At 37.0% G+C, this 23,779-nt stretch overlaps 1 protein-coding gene across 1 annotated transcript in view; it reads right to left on the bottom strand.

The window, feature by feature from the left end:
* MALRD1 (MAM and LDL receptor class A domain containing 1) overlaps positions 1-23,779 on the bottom strand; it is an 832,608-nt gene that overhangs the window by 565,255 nt on the left and 243,574 nt on the right. The window contains 1 exon segment of the mRNA XM_027847861.1: positions 7,990-8,077. Coding sequence (XP_027703662.1) covers positions 7,990-8,077 — 88 coding nt within the window.

Below are 23,779 nucleotides of genomic sequence, written 5' to 3'. Positions count from 1 at the left end.
AGGGAATGAAAGAGGGATATTCCTTATCTCTTTCTCAGGCCAAATTTCTTCATTACAATTACAAAACATTTGATTTTCTTTACATTATTATAATTATACTTTTCTCCTTCATCAAATCCAACCTGCATGTTGTTGCCAGATTTATTTTCCTAGCACAAAGCCTCTGTGCCTTTGTCCATGCTGGTCCCTCCATCTGGAATCTGCTTATAATATTTGCTTGTTAATAGCTTATCTATCCTACAGGGCCAGCTTAAATGTCACTAACTTGGTGACGCCTTCCCAGTACCAACAGCATAAAGTAATTCTCCTCTCTGGTTCCCTGGTACTTTCCTACACATTTTCTACTACCTTGGCTTGAATTGTCAGTACATGTCCTATCCAGCCCACTAATACTGTAAGTTTTCAGGGCCAAGATCACGTTTCTCCTTTAACAACCAGCACATTGTTTTCCATATAAAGAGTGCTAACTTCACCTGTGCTTTTATTGACAAAGAAAACTACCCAATGAAGAAATTCCCTCTGCTAATATACAGGCTGGCATTTTCTCTGCAATTGATAGTCCTAGAGAGCTGTCCAGAGGACAGAGTATGCAAGTTCAATTAAATACAATCAACTGTTATTTGTGTGCCAGTAGATGACACAGTGTAGCATTAGTCCTTTTTGACATACTACAGCCTGGACAAATGGCCGACATGCAATTGTTCAGACTGTGTTCTTCTTTATTCTTTTTTATAGTACCATTAATATCCTAAACTTATTTGCATTTGCCCCATGTTCTTGCCATCATGTTGATATTTAGTATTTCTCAGGAGGCCTTTACACCACGTTGTTTGGATGGTACAGTTTTTGTTGTTCAGTTGTTCAGGCACGTCTGAATCTTCATAACCCGATATGTTTTTTTTTTCTTGGCAAATTTACTAGAGTGCTTTGCCATTTCCTTCTCTAGTGGATTAAGGCAAACAGAGGTTAAATGACTTGCCCAGGGTCACACAGCTAGTAAGTGTCCGAGACCAGTTTTGAACTCAGGTCTTTCTGACTCCAGCCCAGAACTCGATCCACTAAGCTATCTAGCTGCCTCTTGGATGATACAATAGATTCTGGTAATTTGTAATCTTCTCAGACATTCTATCATAGACACAAACTACTATGTTTAAGCTTTTTAAAAAAATTATATATACATTTATATACTAGTTTCCTCATCATCCACTTAAAATGAAGGGAGTATGCAAGATGTCTTCTAAGGTCCCTTCTGGTTCTAGATTTATGATTCTAGGATCTTATGTGCATGTTGTTTACCCTGATGAAATATAAGTTCCTTGAGGGTAGGGACTGTTTCATTTATGTCACTGAATTGACAGCATCCAGCTCAATGCCTCAGATACATTAGGTTCTTGATAATTGTTTACTGAGTGATTAATAATAATGATAAAGATACGCTACCCAATTATAGTATCGCATGTTTTTATTCCGTGAGTAATTGCTAATTTCAAATTTCAAAGCAGAAAACCTATTTTACTGAAAAAACAGTTATTCTTTATTTGTGCTCCATTATAACACTCTTGGTTGTTTGTTAATATATCATAGAGTAACGTTAGTCCTTTTTGACACATTACTGTCTTAACAAATGACAGACGTGGAATTTTTCAGACCCTACTCTGTTCAAGAAGCCCTGATATACACCGTCTTCCCAGACACTCTGTCATGGACACTAACTACAGGCAAAGTACAGTATCAGTTGAACTGTCTTTTAACTGTAATGTGAGTATTTTAATGGGCCTTTTCTGTTTTTGACATGGGCCTTTGCATAAATAAAAGGGAGAAAGGCATTTCCATTGTAATCTTTGAATTGGGTAACTGGGCTAGCTGACTCTTCATATTTCCTGATTTTGTTTTTGAATCTTAGAAACACAATAAAAATTCTAACTTGTGGTGACCCTGAGCAGAAGGCTTTTAATTTACATACCTAACCACTATCAAAGCTTATGGTAGGGTAGCCTGACAAAAAGCCAACGATGATTTAAACAAATTAAAACTGAACTTTCAGATTCTTCTTTATTCTCTTTTATAGTACTATTAATATCCTAAACTTATTTGCATCTTCACCATGTTCTTGCCATTATGTTGATATTTAGTATTTCTCAGGAGGCCTTTATACCCCTTAGCAAAACACAGAGGAAAAGGGAAGCTTAATATGCTATATATTAATATAGTTCTTCATCGTCCTGGGAAAAGCAGAAATACTAAGAAGCTTAATACTAAAAAAGTACTCTACAAAGACCAAGTTCTGGCCCTCTTCCTCACTATTTTTCAGTTTATTTTGACTACCACGAACCTCTGCTGAGTAAGTAGGAAAAGCAGGGGAGACATAAGAAAAAGCTAGAAAAATGTTACATGAATAAAGATGGTGATTATGGATGTAACTAAAATGATAACTAAAAAACTAGTCAATTCAACAATCAGAAGTAATTAGTAAGTCAATTCAGTTATTATAAATCAGGAAATCTGCAATTAAGTCAGAATACTCATGAATTCATAAACCGAAACTTTCATTTTGCTTCTGCTGTGATCCCACATTCTAAAGTTGCAGCATGAGTTTTTTAGTTAACTGAGGCAACTTACTGCCTTTTCTTTCAAGAGATGTATATATCCTCCAACTGACTGGGCTATAGAAGAGAACATTGAAAAAGAATTACTCACCTTCCTACAAAATTGTAAGAGATTTCCTCACAGTATCCCCGTGAGATACAAAGTGTATTATCCTCATTTTACAGATAAAGAAGCTGAGGCTTAGAGATGTTAAGTGAGGTTCCTATGGCCACCAAGCCAGTCAAAAGTAGACCCAGGATACTAAACCAGGTCTCCTGACTCTAAAATCCAGTACCCTTTCCATGACAACACAATGGATAGTCCACATCACAATAAAGTTGTATGAATGGAAACATCATAGAATCTTAGGTATGAACTCCCTATCAATTTTGTTTTGAACTTTCTAATCTAAAAATTATTTTAATGAGTAGGGGGGGACAAAAGAAAAAGAATAGGAGCTCTACCTCCTCTTGGTCATAAATTACTATTTACTCTGGGAAGTGAACCAATCTTTCAATCCATTTTTGATCTTTCTCTTTTCTCCAACATGTCCAAAAGGAGAACACTTTTTGGCTGTCTTCGATTTCCTCACCATTCTCAGGTGATATTTAACTTCAGCACTCCTGAAAACACAGTACTCAGAGAACTTTGTTAAAATCTTCCATTATCTTCTTTTCTTTCCATCTTTTGTATGTATCTTGCAAAATTTAAGTGAGTTGATGAGTATCCTGAGCATTTGTATTAGTTGCCTTAGATAACTCTCTGTTACTCCTCAATGGAATTATTTTTCTTTTTGTCTTTGAATTTTAATTTCTATGGGTTTCTCATCCTTTTTAAGTTGCCTTCCACTCAAAGATTTGAGTACTTAGAATCTTACCTTTTTTTTCTCTCAGCCTTTTGAAATCTACTCTCCCTATACACAGGGTATAATCAGGTTATATACATCTTTCATCTTCTTTATCACAGTTTCTAAGATGGAGTCTTTACTTCCCCCCTGCCAAATTTCCTATCATCAAATTTTCCAGCAATCAGTTCCTCCTTGTTGATAATAATTCAAATGCAGAAGAGAACTGTTTACTCTTGAAGGATAGAATTATCACTAAGGTAAGATAAGGAATCATTAGCTATTCTATTTTTGACAGACATATGTCAACATTAATGTATTTGATAATGTTACATATAGCACTTTAAGGTTGGCAAAGTAATTTACAAATGTTATCTGATTTGATCCTAACAATAACTCTAAGAGCTATTATCTCCATTTCGTAGATGATGAAACTGAGTTCGACAGAGGTTAGGTAACTTGCCCAGGATCACACAGATAATAAATATCTGTGCTAGATTTGAACTTGGGCCTTCCTGACTCCATGTTCAGAGTTCTATCCATTGTGCTACCTTACTGCCTCTAATATCAAATTCCGGAATACTCCTAACAATTATCCCTGCCTGTAAAAATATGACTCCAGAAAAGCTTGAAATCTTTCTTGCTTCCTCTAAGCCCTCATACTTCCCTGTGATCCATTGTATTCAGGTAATGGGAAGAAAAACATAACACTCAATGCAAAGGAGCTACTCAAAGAAGAGCTATGTTACCCCTGAATACTTCATGGTTCACACTCTCCTTTGGAGAACAAATTTAATTGTTTATTTGAAAGACCTTTTTCTTTATCTTTCTTTTAGGTTTCATTTAAAACCTAAAGCTATTTTTGGTCAAGGAAACAATTAAGCAAAGTAGATGAAAAGTTCAAAAAGAAGCTGAATCACGATTGAAGGTCAAGTGGAAATTAAATTAGAAACCAGAGCAGGTTAGAGAATGAATCTGGGCTAGCAGAGAAAGGCATTCTGGGGTAAAGTCTACAATGTCAAACTTAGGGTGAATGAAAGAATAGCAGTAAAACAGCAGATATATAAGAAGCCAGCTGATTATCAAAAACAAAAGGAAAAGAAAGGGAGATATAAGCAGTTTTTTACTTTACATAGTATAATATTAGCATGCCTCAGTTTTGAAATCAAATAAAATTCAGCTTAGGTTCCTAACTGGGGAAGGTCTGGGGAGAATACACAGTAAGAAGGTGGTAAATGTATTCTCAGCTTACATAGGAAACAAGAACAATTCTGTTCATGAGTACATGGTCATAACATGTCTACACTTCCATACTCACTCTTTTGTTTATACTACTGAGCCATGAACAAAACAGGATTGAAAGAATAAGTACTTTCCTCCCCATGAAGGTTCTACTTAATTTTGTTTTCATTCAAACCTCATGGGACATTTTCATCAATTCCTCCATAAAACCTATGGTTTCCACAGGCTTTGCAATTTCAAAACAAAGTTTCTTTTGTTATGGAGCCAACACAAAAACCACATGGAAGAAAGTTACATGCTTTCTTCAAAAATTCTAACCAGAAGCCTGAGGCTAGTGCAAGTCTGCAACTGATTTTTCACATCTCTGCCTCTGCCTTTGGCTGTTCTCCTACCTCCGTGTTTGAAATGGCAGTGGTGGAAAGGAGTCAGTAGGAGAATTAGGGACAACAACAATGGCGAAATATACAAGAGAAGAAATCTCTGGGTTCTCTTCTCCTCCTATATATCTCTAGTCCCAACTTTTCCTTTTTGCTCTCAGGCCTAGAATGCCATGACCTCTTTGGGTTATTGCCAATGTTTTGTTAAGTTGAGAGAAATGAGAAATCTTTTGCCTTTTGAAATTGGAGCCATTATGATGGCTAGCATTTGCACCAGGGAATGGGGAGAGAAGGAGAGAATGGCAGCCAAAGCATTTCTATTGTTCTCCAAGTGGCTGTAGCTGTGGCTAAGAGGAACACTAGATAGAATCCATGGGTCAAAACTGTTACCCGCATCTTTTCACTTCAATTGTTTACTGATCACAAATTTGCTATAAACGGTCAACAAAAATATTTCCATAGCTTGTCTTGTTGCCTCCAAGGAGCAGCAAGGGGATAGGTAAGGCAGATTAAGGATAGAACCTGTAGTCAGTGTGGTCAACAGTAGGCCCATATCATCGTACTACCATACTTCAGATCTGGAAAGAACTTCAAAGGTTATCATTGTCAAAATTTTATCTCAACAAGAATCCATTCCATAATATTCAAAGAATCTACTCTCCCTACTGATAATTGCTTATCTAGTCTTAACTGAAGAGCTCAAATGAGGGGAGACCGACTCCCTTAAAGGCAAATCATTTTACTTTTAGATAGCTCAAATAATTACAAAGTTATTTCTTTCTTTACATCAAGATGAAATGTATTCCTTCACAACTTTCATTCCTTTATTTAGTTCTTTCAGGTTTACAGAGGGTTCCATAAAAATTATGTCATTTGATCTTGCAAAGAATATAGTGAGATTAGTGATATTATTTTCCCCATATTACATATGAGGTTAACTGGGTCTCTAGAAGTTAAGCAATTTGTCCATGGTCACAGTGTTCAAAGTGTATTCAGGTTTTCCCTGAATCTAGGTCTTATACTCTGTCCATGGCCACCATGAGACTGGTCAGGCCAAATCTGCACACTGCTAAGACGTAAGGTAATACTTTCAAGAGAAGCAGGTCATTCTGCTCTAAGCCTTTCTTTACTTCCCAACACAGACATGCATAGTACATTTCATTACTTTATTTTTCATTTTCTTAAGATGAATGTTTATTGAATACTCAATCACAAAACACATTATTCATATTCAACAAACTAAACTCAAAACAACTAAATTTATTGTTTTAATTTACAACTAAACTCTATTTGAAAATATAAACCTTAAAAATGAGACAAAAAATAGCAATATTTTTGAGACATTACAGTAAGCCTAGTCATACTTGGCAGACCTTAAGCTTCCAAGAAAATATTTAAAGAATGCAAGTTACCACAAATACCGATTCCTGATTGCCTTAGGGGAAAGACTGCAAAATGGGATATTCGACAGTGGATATTCAAATAAATGAAATCAGTAAGTTAGAAATCAAATAGGAATTCTGTGACAACGTTTTTAACACCACAATAATTTGTTCTGTTATCAAACCTGTAGGCCCGTGTTTCCTCTGTTATTCCATCTTTTAGATGTTATCTGAGATGTTGTGATATCCTATTTATTGTTCATTTAAGTGGAGAGAAGTTTTGGGGGGCTTTTGGGAGCACACCACAACTTTTTTCACACTGAAAATGAGGAAAATGCTATACATATTTTCTCTATGGGAAAAAAAAAAACATTCTGAAAGATTCTAAGCACTCTTTTTGCACTGGAAAATTTCCCTGCTATTTGTTGTTCACCTGTATCTCACTCTTCATGACTCCATAGACCATTCTATCCATGGGATTTTCTTGGCAAAGATACTAGAGTGGTTGGCCATTTCCTTCATACATGAACAAACACACATAAATATACACACACATTCTATGTATGTTTATATAACACATACGTACACATATGCATGTTTATATAATATATACATAGATAGAAATAACAACATATAAACATGTATATGTATATATATATGTGTGTGTATATTGTGTGTGCGTATATATATTTATATTATATTTTATATATATATATATATATATATATACATAAAAACACACACATATATGATATGAAACAAAGGTTTCCAGTCTCAGATGGCACCCTCCTACATGAAATGTTTTTGGATTCCCCCAGTTGTTAAGACTCTCTCCTGTGAAATTACTTTGTATTATTTAGTATAAACTTAATATTGACTTATTTGCTTCTAATCTCCCAAAAGAAAATAAGGTCCTTGAGGATAGGGGCTATTTCATATTTATCCTTGAATCTCCAGAGGCTAGTATACTTCCTTATACCTGCTAGACTGTTAATAGATTTTCATTGTTCTCATGGTCATAATCAACCGTAACAGTTGTGAAGGCATGAGCAAAGTAAAACCTGGTTCCAGGACAATAATAAAATAATTAGAATGCATATGCATAGCACTTTATGATGTAGAATGTATTTAGAGAAACTATCCCATTTAATCTTAACAAACAACCCTGTGAGTTGCAAGTCAGGTTGCAAGTATAATATATTGCTTATTAGTATATTATATGTAGGCTATATTTACTACATGCTTATTAGTATACTCACTCATCTGTTTGATGAGTGAGGAAGGTAAAACTCAGAGAGTCTGTGATTTGCCCATAGTAAAATTCTGAGCCCAGTTCTCTTTGATTCAAGTCAATGGACATTACCACAGGGCACAGAAAACTTGAGGAAGAAGTAGATTTAACACAGAAGATACAAAGAAATGGAAATATTTTGTTTCAGCTTTTCTGTCACATTTTCAACAGAATGTCATTCTCTACTTCCCCCAAGAAGAAAACAAAAACAAAAAATAGTAGGCTTTGTAATGCTAATATAATGACATGGTAAATCTTTTCTCTTACCAGGGTAGAGGGCACAGTCCATGAATGATAAGTCATCGATTGCAATGTCGCCTGTGAAGCCATCCCCAACTGCAGCTTCCACTAAGATCTGAGAAAGCAATCAGCACAAAGGGTTGGAATATGGAAGGCATGAATATCCTTTTAAATGTTAAGCCTGAATTGCTACTCGAGAGATTTGCTAGGTTACACATTTCTAAATCAGCCTTAAGACTTTTCTCCCACATATACCTTAGACAGTGACACTGTTTAAAAATGGCTAATCATTATTATATCTCTTTCTCATTCACATTAATCACAGTCAACTCCTATGACATTTGTGAGGCTTAGAAGAGCTATAATTCCATTGAAATTTCAGTAACATGTAAAATGCTTATAAAATGCCTATTGGAAATGGCGGGTTGTGATTAGTTCTGAGATCTACTATAATAACATTAATCAAGATGAATTATTTTAATACTTATGCAAATGGGTTGCATACTTAATAGGCATCCCATTGAAATCTGATAATGTAGCACCTAAGAGCTATATAAGTAAGACCACTAACATCAATTTAAGAAATACAACTCTTTTTTTTTTCCTATTATATTTCACCAATTTTGTCCAAGGAAGCTAATGACTTTTTTTCTTCTCAGCTTGATTCTATTTAGTCTATGCATTTACTATGTGCCAATCACTAAGCTAAGCTCTGAGCATATTAATAAAGGCAAAAACAGACCCTGGCCCTCAAGGAACTTATATTCTTTATTTAAAATAAATTTTTCTTGACAACTTTTTTTGTTTTGTATGATCTGTGTATTCCATCCCCACCCCTTCCCAGATAGACACCCTATATAACAAAGAATTTTTAAAAGTTAAAAAGGGAAGGTAAAATATCAGCATAACTAGTAAATACTCAAAAAATATAAAAACATACACCATGTTTTACAACCATTGGCCTCCCCCCTCTGTAAAGAAAATAGATGGGGATGTTTTCTCATATCTCTTCTTTGGGGCCAAGCTTGTTCTTTGTAATTTTTCAACATTCATTTTTATTTGTTTAGAGTGGTTATTCTAATTGTTATACCCATTATATTTTGTTTTCTTGGCTCTAACTACCTTACTTTATATAAATTCATGTAACCCTTTCCATATTTTTCTATATTCAACATAACTGATCATTCTTTATAACACAGTAAATTATCATATTATTCCATCATGTAATCACAGTATCACATTATATTCATACACCACAATTTGGTCAGCCATTCTCTAATTGATGGGCATCTAGTTTTTCTCCACTTCTTTGCTGCCATAAAAAAGAGCCGCTATAAATATTTTAGTGTATATAAGGATTTTCTTTTTATGAATAATAGAAAATAAATAGCAGAATCTCTGAGTCAAAGGGTAGAGATATTTTAGTTACCTTATTTGCAAAATCCAAAATTGCTTTCCGAAATGGTTATATTAATTCACAGAGAAGTATACATTCTAATAGAGAAGACAACATGCAAATAACTAGGCATATACAGCAGACATACAGAATAAGTGAAAGTAAATCTGAAAGGGGAAAGCAATATAGCTGGGGGAAACCAGGAAAGGCCTCCTGAAGATGAGATTTTTATCTAAATTCTAGAGGAAGCCAGAAAAAAATTAAGCAGAGGTAAAGTAACAGAATATTTTAGGCATGGGAGACTGTCAGTGTAAAGGCACAGAAATGGAAGATAGTGCAATGTTTGAAGAACCACAAGCAATTCAGTATGTCTCTAGATCGTGGAGTGTAAAAAAAGGGAGTAAATTGTAAAAAGTTGGAAAGTGGGAAGGAACCAGCACATTATGAAGCATGTGCCCAATGGGATCTTACATTTGATCTTAGAGGTAACAGGGAGTTAGCTATTGCAGCTCAATGAGCAGGGGATAATATGGTCAGAGCTATACTTTCAAAAAAGGCAGCTAGCTGGCACAGCAGATAAAGAAAGCACAGGGCTTGGAGTCAGAAAGACCTGAATTCAGATGCAGCTTCAGACACTTATGAGCTGTGTGACCCCGGGAAAGTCACTTAACTCTGTTTGCCTCAGTTTCCTCATCTGTAAAATTAGTTGAAGAAGAAAATTTCAAATCAATACAGTATCTTGGCCAGAAAACCTCAAATGGGGTCACAAAGAGTTGGATGCAACTGAAAAAATTGAACAACAACAACATACTTTCAAAAACTCACTTTGAGTGTTAAATAGAAGATGGAAGGAATGGAATAGAAGATGGGCAGAGATTTAAAGGAGGGAAATTAGGCAAGGGATAATAAGGACCTGGACTAGATTCATGGGAATGGGATGGAGACAAGAGATGTTGGGCTTTTGCTAAATTTGTTAACAATGATCTCTAGGGGGTAGCTAGGTGGCCCAGTGGATAGAGCACTGGCCCTGGGTTCAGGAGGACCTGAGTTCAAATCTGGACTCAGACACATAATACTTACTAGCTGAGTGACCCTGGGCAAGTCACTTCACCCCATTGCCAAGCCAAAAAACAAAAAAACAAAAACAATGATCTCTTATTTCTTTAATGTCACACTGGAAAAGAAAAAGTCTCAACAGGAGTTTCTTTCTACAAATCCCTGGAGATCTACCATTTCCATCAAAATGCCACAATCTTACTTCTCCATCCCATCCTGAAGAATAACTAGGTATCAACTCAACTCAACCAATAAGTTAATTGACTAATTGGGCAATGCCCTAAACCTGTAGCAATTCGGTTTTCTAATAAGTCAATTAAATAGAATATACATTTCCTAAGTGCCTACAATATGTGATGCACTTTACTAGCTTCTTTACAAACATTAAACACAGATAACCTGTAGGAACTTGCATTCTATGGAGAGGAAAGACTTATGATTTCAATGGTATGTGTGTCCACTGTGGAACTGATGTGAATAACAACCTTACAGTAGCTCAGTAGATGAATTGCTGAGGTGAGATGAATTTATGCCCTGGTGGCTAACCTTTGGTGATAAATTAATAGACTACTTCTAAAAGAACCTGGTTTTTTTTTTAAATCTTCCCTACTGCTTAATACCAAGAAAAAGAATATTTTGTTAACAAAGATGTCTCCTGGAGCCATTGAGATATCATGATTTTCTGAGTCACTAATGTATTTTTTTAAAATAATGAGCCATAACTTCACAACATGCTATTTTGATGCCTATTCATGGTATGAAGGTGACCCTAGATTCTCAGTGATTATGCCAATGGAATGCAAGATTTGGTAGCTTTCAACATTCCAAAGATCTCTGAATATAGGCCTAGCCAGAGACCACCAATTTTTTGAGGATAAGCTTAAGTATAGAATATACTCATAACTCCTAGACTGATCACTTAGTCATGGGTTATTTGGTTCTAGTAACCTAAGAAATAAAGTTAAATGCAAAATGTCCCTTGATCTTGTGTGACTCTTTTCTGCCTCTTCAGGAATAGTGGCAGAGGTGCAAAAAATGGGAAAAAGGGTACAAAGAATCATATATTTTGATACTACTTATCAACATTAGCTTAGGTGTTAGCACTCTCAAGGGGAGCTCCTTGTCCAATGATGGACAAATGAACATACTATTGCAGGGACTGAATTAAATCAACCTTGAATTCTCCTTGCATGTGAAAGCAGAAGGCAACAGAGAGTTACAGTAAAGGGGAGAATGGCTTACAGGTTCTCCTGGGAGAAAAAATACTAAAGAAGATTGGATGGTGGCAGCGGGGGTAGGGGAAAGGGGGAGCAATTTTGTCAAAGGTCCAGAGACAATAAGAAAGATAATTTAACAGCACATTTGGTCATCTCATATTCAGTATTCATAATAAGTATTTATAAGTGGACAATCATGAAAATAGTTGCTGTTAATGGGCCAATATTTACTTCAGAGAACGAAAAGGAAGAGAAATTCTACAATGAACTTTATAAAATCCTCCAAATAAAATCAATACATACTTTGATATTTAGTAACTTTTAATTGAAGATGACAAAAGGCAGGGACAATGAAAAATGTAACCCAATGGTAATGAATGAAAGACATCAATCACATAGGCTACACAGAAGCCACATATCTAAATATTAGGAATAATTTCTCTCAGAAAGGAATAAGAAGGTATTGGACTTGGTAATCAAAACATTCAAAAAAGTGATTTTTTTTATATTTCTAGCAAATAGGAAGAGCTGAGTTATTGATGTTGAAGTCATTTCTTAATCAGTTTGTATACATAGAGAACACTGGCTTCTTGGAGCAATGATAAAAGTTAATACAAAAAGAACAAAAATAATAAGGGGCAGCAAGGTGGCACAGTGGATAGAACACTAGCCCTTACAGTCAGGAGGACCTGAGTTCAGATCTGGCCTCAGACACTAGCTGTGTGCCCATGGGCGTGTCACTTAACCCCAATTGCCTCAAAAAAAGAATAAAAATAATAAAAAATATGGTACAAAACTAAAAGATCTACAATCTGTACTACTGAAAAAGGTTATTGATGCCCCAAATTGGGAGGTGAAGGAGAAAGGGATATTGAAATTGACCAAAATAATTTCACATAGTAGTTTAATTAACCTTTGTAAATCAAGTACAATTACAAGACGACCCAAATGGTTGAAAAATTCCTTCATCAACAAAACCTGACTTATTTGCTAAGCAGAGTAATCTATGGGCAACCTTGGTTTAGAATATAAATTTGTTTATAAAAGTTTATATAGAAGGCTGGTAGATTGTCATTGAATATTGTTTCATAAAGCAAAGAAGAAGTTGAGGTTAAAAAAAAACAGTTTTTTAGAAATCTTGCAAGTTACCCAACTAAACAAAGTCATATCCTGCCCCTACTCTAGTGCAGGTCCTCATCCCCTCATGCCTAGAAGATTGCAATAGCCCGTTGGTACATCTTCCTGCCTTAAATTTCTCCCCACTCCAATCCAGCCCCCCTTCAGCCATTAGTAATTCTTAAAGCTCAGATCCATCATGGCACACCCACTCTACCCCTACCCTAACTCAGTAAACTCCAGTGGCTCCAGTAGGACCAAACAGAGAATGTTCTTTTTGACATTCACAGAATGCCAAACTATGAACTTAGATCCCTCCTGCTTTCCCGTATTCTTACATATTACTCTCAGACACATTCTCTTCAATCAATGACACAGGCCTCCTGGTGGTTCCACAAACAAGACACTCTATTTCTCATTTCTGAGCATTTTCTCTGGCTGTACCCCATGCCTGGAATGCTTTCCCTTCTTACTTTCATCTATTGACATTCCCGGCTTCCTTTCACTCTCAACTAAAATCAAACCTTCTACAAGAAGCACCCCCTAACTTGCTGAATTCTAGTACCTTCCCTCTGCTATTTATGTCCTCTTTATTCTGTATATAGCTTGCTTTGTCTATATTTGCTTGGATGTTGTCTCCTCCATTAAATTATAATAAGCTCCTTAAGGGTAGGGACTGTCTTTTGTCTCATTTTGTGCCCCCAGCACTTAACATGGTGCCTGGCATATAGTAGGTGCTTAATAAATATTGATTGATTGATTAAGAATGAAACTTAGATCAGGAAAACAACCAACAAATGAGATAGAAATTGTCTGCAAAGATTTTTATAAAAAAACTTCATCATCAAGGACTGAGGTACCACCACATTTGAATTTTTTAGGTGAATTTATAGGATGGAAAAGAGCATGAAGAAAATAAACATGGGAAAAATAGTCAGATTAGACCAAGCTCACTCAAAGGAGGTCCCTGCTCAAAAGAATATAAATGTGAGGGCATTGAGGGATTACCTTTCAAGGCATCTGAAGATATCAAAGACAACAAATGCACAAATAAATGCACTTTACTATTGACCAAAAAATTAGTAAAAAAAAAAGAAAAGAATATCAATAACTGTTAAGCCATATGACCACTTTCCATTCTACATAAAAATTTTATAATATTCTATATAGTCATAAAGGTCATTCTTTATATGAGTATTAGAAGAAAATAGGCAGGTTTTCGTTAATAATATTCCAAAGGAAGCTACATCTTTTTCACCACTCAACTGACTAAAAATCATAAAGAACATGAGATCTCACCATGACTCTTTGTTGACTATAAAAAAAGTATGTGATTCAATAGGATAAAATCATTCCTCGAAGACTTTCCTCGAACAATGTCTCCTATGCAGGCTAAACTACTCAAGATTCCTTAAAATGTATATACTTATTCAATTGTTCTGAGCTAATTTGTATCAAATGATACATAAAAAGGATGCATGTGCTTACCAAAGGTGTTTACCACTGTCACATGGAGGAGCTAGCATTGGGTTCAAATGAAAGAGAAAGTCCTGCTAGTTGAACATTCAAATTCTCCTGTGTACCTATCATAGCATAGTGATTACGGAAATATAGGACTATGGCTTTCAAGTTGGCAGGGACCACAGATAGCATCTACTTCAACTCTTTCATTTTGAGGATGAAGAAAAGTCCCAGGGAGATTAAGAAACTTGCCTGAGGTCACATCTGTAAGTAGAGTCAGAGGCAGTATTTGAAACCACATCCTCTGATGGCAGATTCAATTCTCTTTTCTTTCCACCATACATTAAAAATGATCTCCCAAATGAAATACATCATCACTCAGAAGGATTCACCTAATTATCTGCACAGGAAACAACAAATGAATGGATAATGCCTATTGTCCAGTCTAAGAAATACAGTTGGATAGATATTAAGTATGTTCTTCGGTATATGTACAGTACAGCCAATTCAAATGGACAGTGGGTTGGGACTAAAATTGAGCGGAACAATGGAATAGTCTGGATTGCCTTCAGGAAATTAAAAAGCTTTTTTTTTTCTTAGATGGCTACAAACATTTCCTTGAAACAAAGTTTTTTTTTTTTTAATATGCTTTTATTGTTGTATTTGGCTATAAGTCACGGCACACTGAAATCTCTGAAGAACTGAAAACACAAATCATGGAAAAGGTAATGAAAAGTCCAGTCATGAGAATTACCAGTAATACATTCCATACAAAGAGAAGGAGAATTGGAGTTAAGAACATCAGCAAAGAAATAGATGAGCAAAAAAAAAAAAAGATAATCTGTTTACATGGTGAGAGCAAACAATAACCAATAAATAGTCCATCTGCCCCATAATAGTATTCATGTATTGCAAAGATATAAGAAAGCTCTCCAGCCCATTGGATTGCTTACCTACGTTGAAATTGTGGAAAATAATAGCACAAATGATAATGGATGGGCAGCAATCATTGTTGGAGGAAATACCCACATCAATGAGACCATGGAGTCATTGCATCATTGGAGTAATGAGCCATAGCCTCAATGCAAGATTTTAAAAGTACTATTTTGTATTGTTGCCACCTCAGAATCCCTTGAATAACTAATTATGTCACTGACATTGGGGTAAGAAAATTTTCTGATAATAAATCACATTTCAAAAATACCACTCCTTCCAAAAAATGTTGAGGTTGGCTTAGAGTTTCCTTTTGCCCTGTAGTTAATTTGATCTTTTAAAGAGGTTTGCAGATCGAAGAAACAGGGCAGTATATCAAATGGATGGTACTTTTTTGGTAATATAGTCAGAGGAAAACCAAATCAGGAAAAATTCTTTGCTTTGAGGGATTCGTTTGTTCTTTCTGGAATATGTTTTCTTAAAAATATCTTGGGAAAAAATACACATGCATATACGCAATAAGCACATCACCCTAGCAACACATACCTACTCACACATACCCTTAAACTCTTCAATACTTGTCACTAATTATAAAGGGATCCAGAATCTGGGGCCTTTGGTTTTTTTCTCAGAACTCTTTTCTCATGCACAGACTATTGGATGAGAGGAAGAGGGGAAGGGGAGGGGGTGAAGTATGCCTAATTATACATCTATATTTCCCAAGGATCTGCCATCTCTGCTCTCTGTGCTAATGTCCTCCTATGGGAATTGATTGGCACTGGAAAATGCCCTAAAATCTACTCAGCACATTCAAACCCATGCCTGAAGACTCATTCCCACATTCTGAAAATAAAATCTGCTTTTTAGGGTCAGCCATAATGAGATGCCCTTTCTCCTTCAGCACATACTGCCCCCATCAGTATTCTGCACCTGATCTCTACTTCCACACTCTGTTGTCTATATAATATTCCAATCTCGACACATTCCACTAAAAACTCCCAAGGTATAGTTCTCAACCACATCTCTATGCCAATTATCATTAGGAGAAAAGCTTTTGGATGGTCCTTTGAAGTACTCAAGTGGTCGCTTCCCCTATGCCACTATTTACCTTGCTCCAAGATTATCTAAAAGTTGGGTAATCAAAGCTTTAGTTCTAATTGCCATTACTGACTTGCTGTACAAACTACAGGACATATTTTAGTTGGATCCAAATACTTTGCCCTAAATATGGGAATAATTTCAACAAAAATGAGAACTTTTCATGGATTACAAATGATGTGATGTAATTCACCCCCATTTTTAGTCCACTCTGTTCGTGAATTATGAGAGGTTCTATTTAGAATAGAATCAAATAGCCTCATCCTCAAATTAGCTCCAATCTGACCCAAAGGTTCTGTCTATGTGTATAAGGATATAAAATATATGGATATTTAGAAACACTTGGATGATTAAATTGTTTTTTCTTACAATTTCTATTTAAATGTTTGCCATGCCATCTTTTAGATAACAACCACAGTTTCAGTTGACGTCAACAGTTCATCAAAAACTCATTAAGAATATGTTATTTGCAAAGTAACAGGTCAAAGATGAAAAATACCACATTTCCTACCCCAAGGCACTTAGAATATAACTGGGAGATCATAAACAAATGTGTCTCAAGGTAGAATATGATCAAAATAAAAGAGCAAGCTAGATAAAGTACTATAAGAAGTCTGAGTTTAGAACCAGGTTCTTTCAAATATCTAACATATTTTCCACAGGGAAGTTACCTTGAAAAACAAAACCAATACTTCTACAACCTATTTTTCTTGAAGCTGTTATGTGAATTAGTGTGGGGTTAGGGGAAAAATTTTTTAAAGTTGCTAGTAGAAGTTGTTTTTGTTCAGTTGCCTCAGTCATGTCTGACTCTCCATGACCCCATTTGGACTTCCTTAGCAAAGAACTGGAGTGGTGTGCCATTTCCTTCTCCAGTTCATTCTACAGCTGAGGAAACTGAGGCAAATAGGGTTAAGTGACTTGCCCAGGGTCACACAGATAGCAAGTGTCTGAGGCCACAGTTGAACACAGGTCTTCCTGACTCCAGGCCCAGCATTCTATCCACTGTGCCACCTAGGTGCCCCTAGTAGAAGTTAGTATATAATAATAACATGTACCCTAGGAAAGCTTTTTGTAAATAATAATTAATCCATGTAGAAAGGTTCTTTTTTGTTTTTGAAGAATGAGATTTTTCTTTTACTACATTCAACATAAAATTGTCATTTATGCCATCAGAAAACACTCATATCTCAATAGCTTTGTCAGAATTTTTCTGTTACTAATGTGTTGGAAAGTGTTACAAAAATGATCACATACCAAAGACTCGAGTATTTTAATCCATTTTTCAAGAGCTCAGATTAAGTTTGAGCTTTCCCTTTAAAAACCACACTTGATATCCTTGAGCAGCCTTTCCATCAACCATCCTTCATGTTTTTCCCCACAACTCTAAGGAGTGTAAACTTCTTTGTCATCTACTGGCACCAGTATCATTAATATAGAAAGAAAGGAAAATGAAAGTTGTCACATGGAGTGATCCAATATCCTGCCTCTGGCAGGGGCCTAAAACTGAAGGAGAAATCCCCATCTATATACTCAGTCAACAGTCCTGTACTTTACCATATGATCAAAATTATTTAGGGAGCCCCTGGCAAACCAGCTTAGACTTTGAAATCTGAAAGTTCATACTTAAGGAAGTGAGTATTTGCTTGCTTCATTGTAAGTGGTTTTCATCATCTCTGGAAAGGCCATTTATTCCCTACACACCCTGAAAGCTAGACTTGATGAACCAAAACTTAGACTTAGTTTGATAAATTTTATTTCTCTAACTCTTGGCTCCTAGCACTATAGCAGCAAAATGAAAAGACATCACAGAGCTGGCAAAATGACTATAATAGTGGAACAAAATCAGTCATTTATCATTAGAAACACGGTTCATAAAGTCCATTTCTATTTAGTGCAAAGAACTGGGCAGTGGATAAGAAACTATAAAATGGATACCACTCATTGGTGCTGAAACAATCCAGGGCAATCGTAATAGCTGCCATTTCTATAGGACTTAAAGGTTTACTAAATGTTTTAAATAAGTAATCTCATTTGGTCCTCACAATAAATCTAGGAGGTTATTGGCTATTATTATTCCAATTTCACAGGAGAGGAAACTGAGTCTCAAAAGTTGGGGGATAAGCCCATAACTTCACAGCTAGTAAGAAAGGTGAAAGTTGATTATAGGTCTTCCCTGGATTCAAGCTAGGAAATCTTTTTACTATGACATACTATGACATACTGCGAAGTGCAACTTGGTCCTTTAGCTACAGACCAAGTCTAGACAAAATATTCTTGAGGCTTTCTGAGTGATGGACAGAGAAAGATGTTATAACTTATGATCTTATATGTCAGCAGCTTAATATGTAGTGGTCTCTCTCAGCCTCAGTTTTCTCATCTGTAAAGTGGGGATAATTATAGCAACTACTTCACAGGCTTGTGGGGAAGACCAAATAATATAATATGTACAGTGCAAAAAAAGTATATAAATAAGAGTCTATTACTACAACTACTATCATTGCTGCTTCTGCCACCAATGCCACTACCACCACCATTACCACCACCATCACCACTACTGCTACTCAGGAGTAAAAGAAAGAAGGCTGTCAGATGCCCTGCCCGTACAGGGAACTTGCCACTTTTACAAACTGGATGAAAAAAAAAGCCTTAGGATCATAAATCTAGAGTGAAAAGTGACCTCAGAGTCCTTCTACTTCAACCTCCTCATTTTATAGATGAGGAAATTGAGGCCCAGGGAGGTTAAATGACTTGTCCAAGGTCACACTCCTAGCAGCAGAAGTGGAATTTTAATCCCAGCCCTCTAACACCACAATTCTCTTTCCACTATACGATATTCCCTTCTATTACATACAAGCTCTTCCAATATGTATATTAAACCTGCTTCCTTCCCTTTCCCCCACTATTTCCTCTGAAGAGTACCATGTCTGGAATCAGGAAGACCTGAGTTCAAATCCGGCATCAGGCATTTACCAGCTGTGTGACCCTGGGCAAGTCACTTAACCCTGTTTGTCTTGGTTTCTTCATCTGTAAAACGAGCCAGAGAAGGAAATGGAAAACCACTCCAGTATCTTTGCCAAAAAAAAAAAAAAAACACCAGAGATGGTCATGAGGAGTCAGACACAACTAGAAAAAAAAACAACTAAACTAAACTCAATACTGCCAAGTTCCCTCTGCCTCTTCTTGTTGATCTACTAGAGTTTTCCACTGTGACCTTCGGAATCCCATTTCTTAGGCAAGCACATTCCCCTGCATCCTCTACTATTTTCAATGATGCTTCTTCCATGTCTTCACCTGGACTCAAGCTGCGCATCCCCTGATGATCTTTCTTCTATTACATCCCTGTTTCATGGAAGCCATTACTTCTGCCACAATTGGCAAGTTCTTTATTCCTGGCTGTCATTCTCCAGATGCTTTACAAGAGGATATGCAAAAGAAAGACTGAGAATAGGATAGTCTATATTTCGGAGGTGCCAAACTTGAGGGCCGTGGTCCCAACCAGTAGATTAAAACATAAGTGGGAAATGTTTAACAAAATGATTTAAAATACAACTCAATATATATAATGTTAATGTATGATTTTCTAAGTAAATCTGCTTCAATTTGAGTTTGACACCACTGACTACCACTAGAGAAAAACCAACTTTACTGGTCCATTAAATCATCAAAGCAGGTGCATGAATACCTATTTGGAGACTAAGCAAGTAAACAAATACTATGATCCAAGGGAGATCACAGTAAGGGAAAAGGAAAGTCTCAGGCAAAGTAATATCTGACATGTCTTTTGTGCTTTCTTGTTTATTGTTGGTTGTTGAGTCATTTTTCAGTCGTGTCCAACTCTTCCTGACCCCATTTGGGGTTTTCTTGGCACAGATACTGGAGCGGTTTGCTATTTCCTTTCCCAGCTCATTTTACAGATGAGGAAACTACTGCCAACAGGGTTCAGTGACTAGCCCAGGGTCACACAGTTAGTAAGTGCCATATTTGAACTCAAGAAGATGAGTCTTCCTGACTGAAGGTTGACAAAGCATATCCCTCTGCAACCATCTTATTCAGAAGGTAGTACAAATATTATTATCTCTGTTTCACAGATAAGTGAACTGTGGCTCTTAGAGGTTAAGCAAATTGCCTAAGGGCATACAGGGAGTAAATTTTAGAGGCAGTATTCACACTTAGGTTTTCTGACCCAGAGCCCTGCACTCCTCCCATTGTACCGTGTCATCTTTCTTCAGAGGCAGCTAGATGGCACAGTGCAGAGAACTCTGGGCCTGGAATCAAGAACACCTGAGTTCAAATCCAACTTCAGACACTTCCTAGCTTTGCGACCTTGGGTGAGTCACTTTAAAAAAATCTGTTTGCCCCAGTTTCCCCAACTGTAAAATGGGGACAACATTAACACCTACATCACAACATTGTGAAGATAAAATCAGATATTTGTAAATGATATTTATTTTATTACCACCAGTGTCTGGTACATAGTAAAGGCTATAAAAATACTTATTCCCTTGCCCTCAAGGATAAGTTACATTCAGTTTGGAGATGAAGGTGGTCAGAAGGAGCCTATGGCCTGTGAACTGGGCCTTACAAGAAGAAAGAGACATGAATAGAGAAAGGTGCAAAGTAGAGAGTCCATTTAAGGTGTATTGGACATCTTGAGCCATGGCAGAAGGAAGGGAGAAGGTATGGTAAAAACTGCAGACAAGGAGTCATCCACATTTTAACTGGAAGCTAGAATATGTGGTGGAAGGGTAGTATGAGATAAGGCTAGGGAGGTGAGTTAAAGTGGTATTTTAGATGTCCTTGAATGCCAGGATTGAGAGTTTGATTCTATTCTAACTTTGTCAAAATGATTAAGGAAAATGTGTACACAATATTTTACAAATTTCTGCAAACTAAAGCTATTATTGTTTTTATTGGGAAATAGGGAGCATGATCAGAGTAGGATGATAGGAAGATTGCTCAGGTGTGGACCAGAGAGTGAATAGACTGGAGGCAAGAAGAGCTGTTTGGCTAAGAACTTGACCTAGGTTGGTTGGATTGGGAATAGAAGGGAGGAGCTAGATGGGAGAAATATTGCTGAGGTAGACTTGAGAGGACTTCTCCGCTGACTGGAAATGAAGGGTGAGGGGAACTTGACACCAAAAGTACTCCAAACTGTTAAGACTCAGTAACCGGGGGCCTGGCAGGGTCAGACGAAAAACAGCTGAAAAGTTAGAGAAGTATCATATTTGGGGTGAGGAGGAGAGAGATGGAAGGAGTTCTTTGTCAGACACGCCGAGTCTGATGTTCAGTTGTGAGACTGTTGGGCTGTCAGGGTTATGAAACCGAAGCTCTGCAGATGAAGAGCTGGAGGTGGGGGAAGGCACAATCCAATTCAATTCCATTCAGTTCTACACAAATAGGAAAAGTGACTTGTTGGTGCTGAGATGTATAAACCATGGTGGGGGCAGCTAGGTGGCGCAGTGGATAGAGCACTGCCCCTGGATTCAGGAGGACCCGAGGTCAAATCCGGCCTCAGACACGTAACACTAAACAGCTGTGTGGCCCTGGGCAAGTCATTTAACCCCATCGCCTAACCAAAAAAATAAATAAATAAATAGATAAAATTAAAAAAAAAAACAATGGTGACAGTTGCTTTTTTCAAAGAACTTACATAACACTTGAAGGAAACAAAATGTAGCATGATGTAACAATGAAGAAACTGGTAACTGGCATTTAGTCATACTTAAGGTTTGCCACTAAGTGGTGCAGGAGATACAATGCCACGCCCAGAGTCAGGAAGATTCCTGAGTTCAAATCTAGCCTCAGAAACTTCCTAGCTGTGTGACCTTGAGCAAGTCACTTCACCCTGTTGGCCTCAGTTCCTCATCTGTAAAATGAGCTGGAGAAGGAAATGGCAGCAAACTTCCAGTATATGGCAAGAAAACCCCAAATGGGGTCAAAAAGAGTTAGACACAACTGAAAATGGCTGAACAACAACAAAGGTTTGCCAAGAGTTGTACGTTTATTACCTCATTTGATCCTCACAACAACCCTATGCAGTAGGTGCTATTGTTTCCATTTTACTGATGAGCAAACTGAGATGAAGTAATTTTGTCAGTTACACTGTAAGTATATGAAGCAGGATTTGAACTCAGGTCTTTCTGACTCCAAGGTCAGTATTCTCTCCACAGGACCACCTAACTACCTTAGTAGAGTAACTAAAAGGTGAGACAGAGAGAGAAAGAGAGAGAGAGAGAATAAGTAGGAAGAAGAGATCAGGAAACACATGCATATAGGAAGGGGTGGCAGCTGAGATGTGCCATAAAGGAAGTTAAGGTGTGAAGAGGTGGAGCTGAGGTAGTAGTGAGGCATGCTCCTGACGACTAGACTTTTCACACAGAACTTTCACATTCTTCCATGGATGACAGCTTTATGTATCCATGTTTGTTTGTTTGTTTTTATTTTTTTTGCTGGCTGGTTGCATTCCCTAATAGAGAGAAAGCTGGCCTCAAAGTCAGAAAGACGTAAGTTCAAATCCTGCTTCTGACACATACTGGCTGTGTGACCCTGAACAAATGACTCAAAGTTTCCATGGTCTGGGCCACTCTCTGAGACTATATGTAGCAGAAGAAATGCTAGCCAGCATTGCAAGACAGAGACCTCTCTGCCAGTGAAATCACAGGCCCGATCTCTAACTCCAGCTTAAACTAAATGCCAAGCCCTATGAAGGCAAGGACTATTCTTTGTGATCCCTGCATCAGATAAGCACAGTGACTTGTCTACAGTAATCATTCAAGAAATAGAGATCTAAATCAAATTTGATTTACTTATCATGCATCATAGATTTACAGATGGAAGGGACCTGAGAGGGCACATAATCAACTCCTTCATTTTACAGCTGTAGAAGCAGCCTAGAAAAGATTAAATGTTGTGGTTGAGTTCATCCAGGTAGCAAATGACAGGCAAAGGATTTTAATCCACGCCTGACTCCATATCCACTGTTCTTTCCCCTGTCAAATGAAGGAATCTTGCTCTGAATCAGGCTAGACAGAGTTAATTGGAGGGGTGACCATGACCACAATTTTGCAAATATTCTAGTAGTATGGTATCTTTCTGTTACCACACTTACCTTTTCTAGAGTCCTCTGACATGTTTAGTTCAGCCTTGATGATTCTTTAGCTGCCCTGATTCTTTCCAGCCATATCTGTATACAAGCAGGCTTGGAGTCATGTGGTTTGTTTTATTTGTAACTCCACACATTTCTCTATGCAACTTCATTCAGTCTGTTCCCAATTTAGCACAGAAACAAACGAGAGTGAGAAGAGAAACCTGTGTCCTGGAATGTTTACTGAACAGTTCTAATTTGTTGGGGCCCTGTGGAGCATGGCCACCCACCTGCTACCAATGGGCTGGACTCTCCAATCTTTTCTCGTAAGGCTCTTTAAAGGTGGGTATAGAGGGAGAGACAAACAGACAGAGAAAGACAAAGGAAGGAAGGAAGGAAGGAAGGAAGGAAGGAAGGAAGGAAGGAAGGAAGGAAGGAAGGAAGGAAGGAATGCTC

This window comes from Vombatus ursinus, unplaced genomic scaffold (assembly GCF_900497805.2).
Source record: "Vombatus ursinus unplaced genomic scaffold, bare-nosed wombat genome assembly UNPS02005459.1, whole genome shotgun sequence".
Classification (NCBI taxonomy): Eukaryota; Metazoa; Chordata; class Mammalia; order Diprotodontia; family Vombatidae; genus Vombatus; species Vombatus ursinus.
The sequence above is the reverse complement of the archived record's forward strand: the minus strand, read 5'-3'. Positions and strand labels throughout refer to the sequence as shown.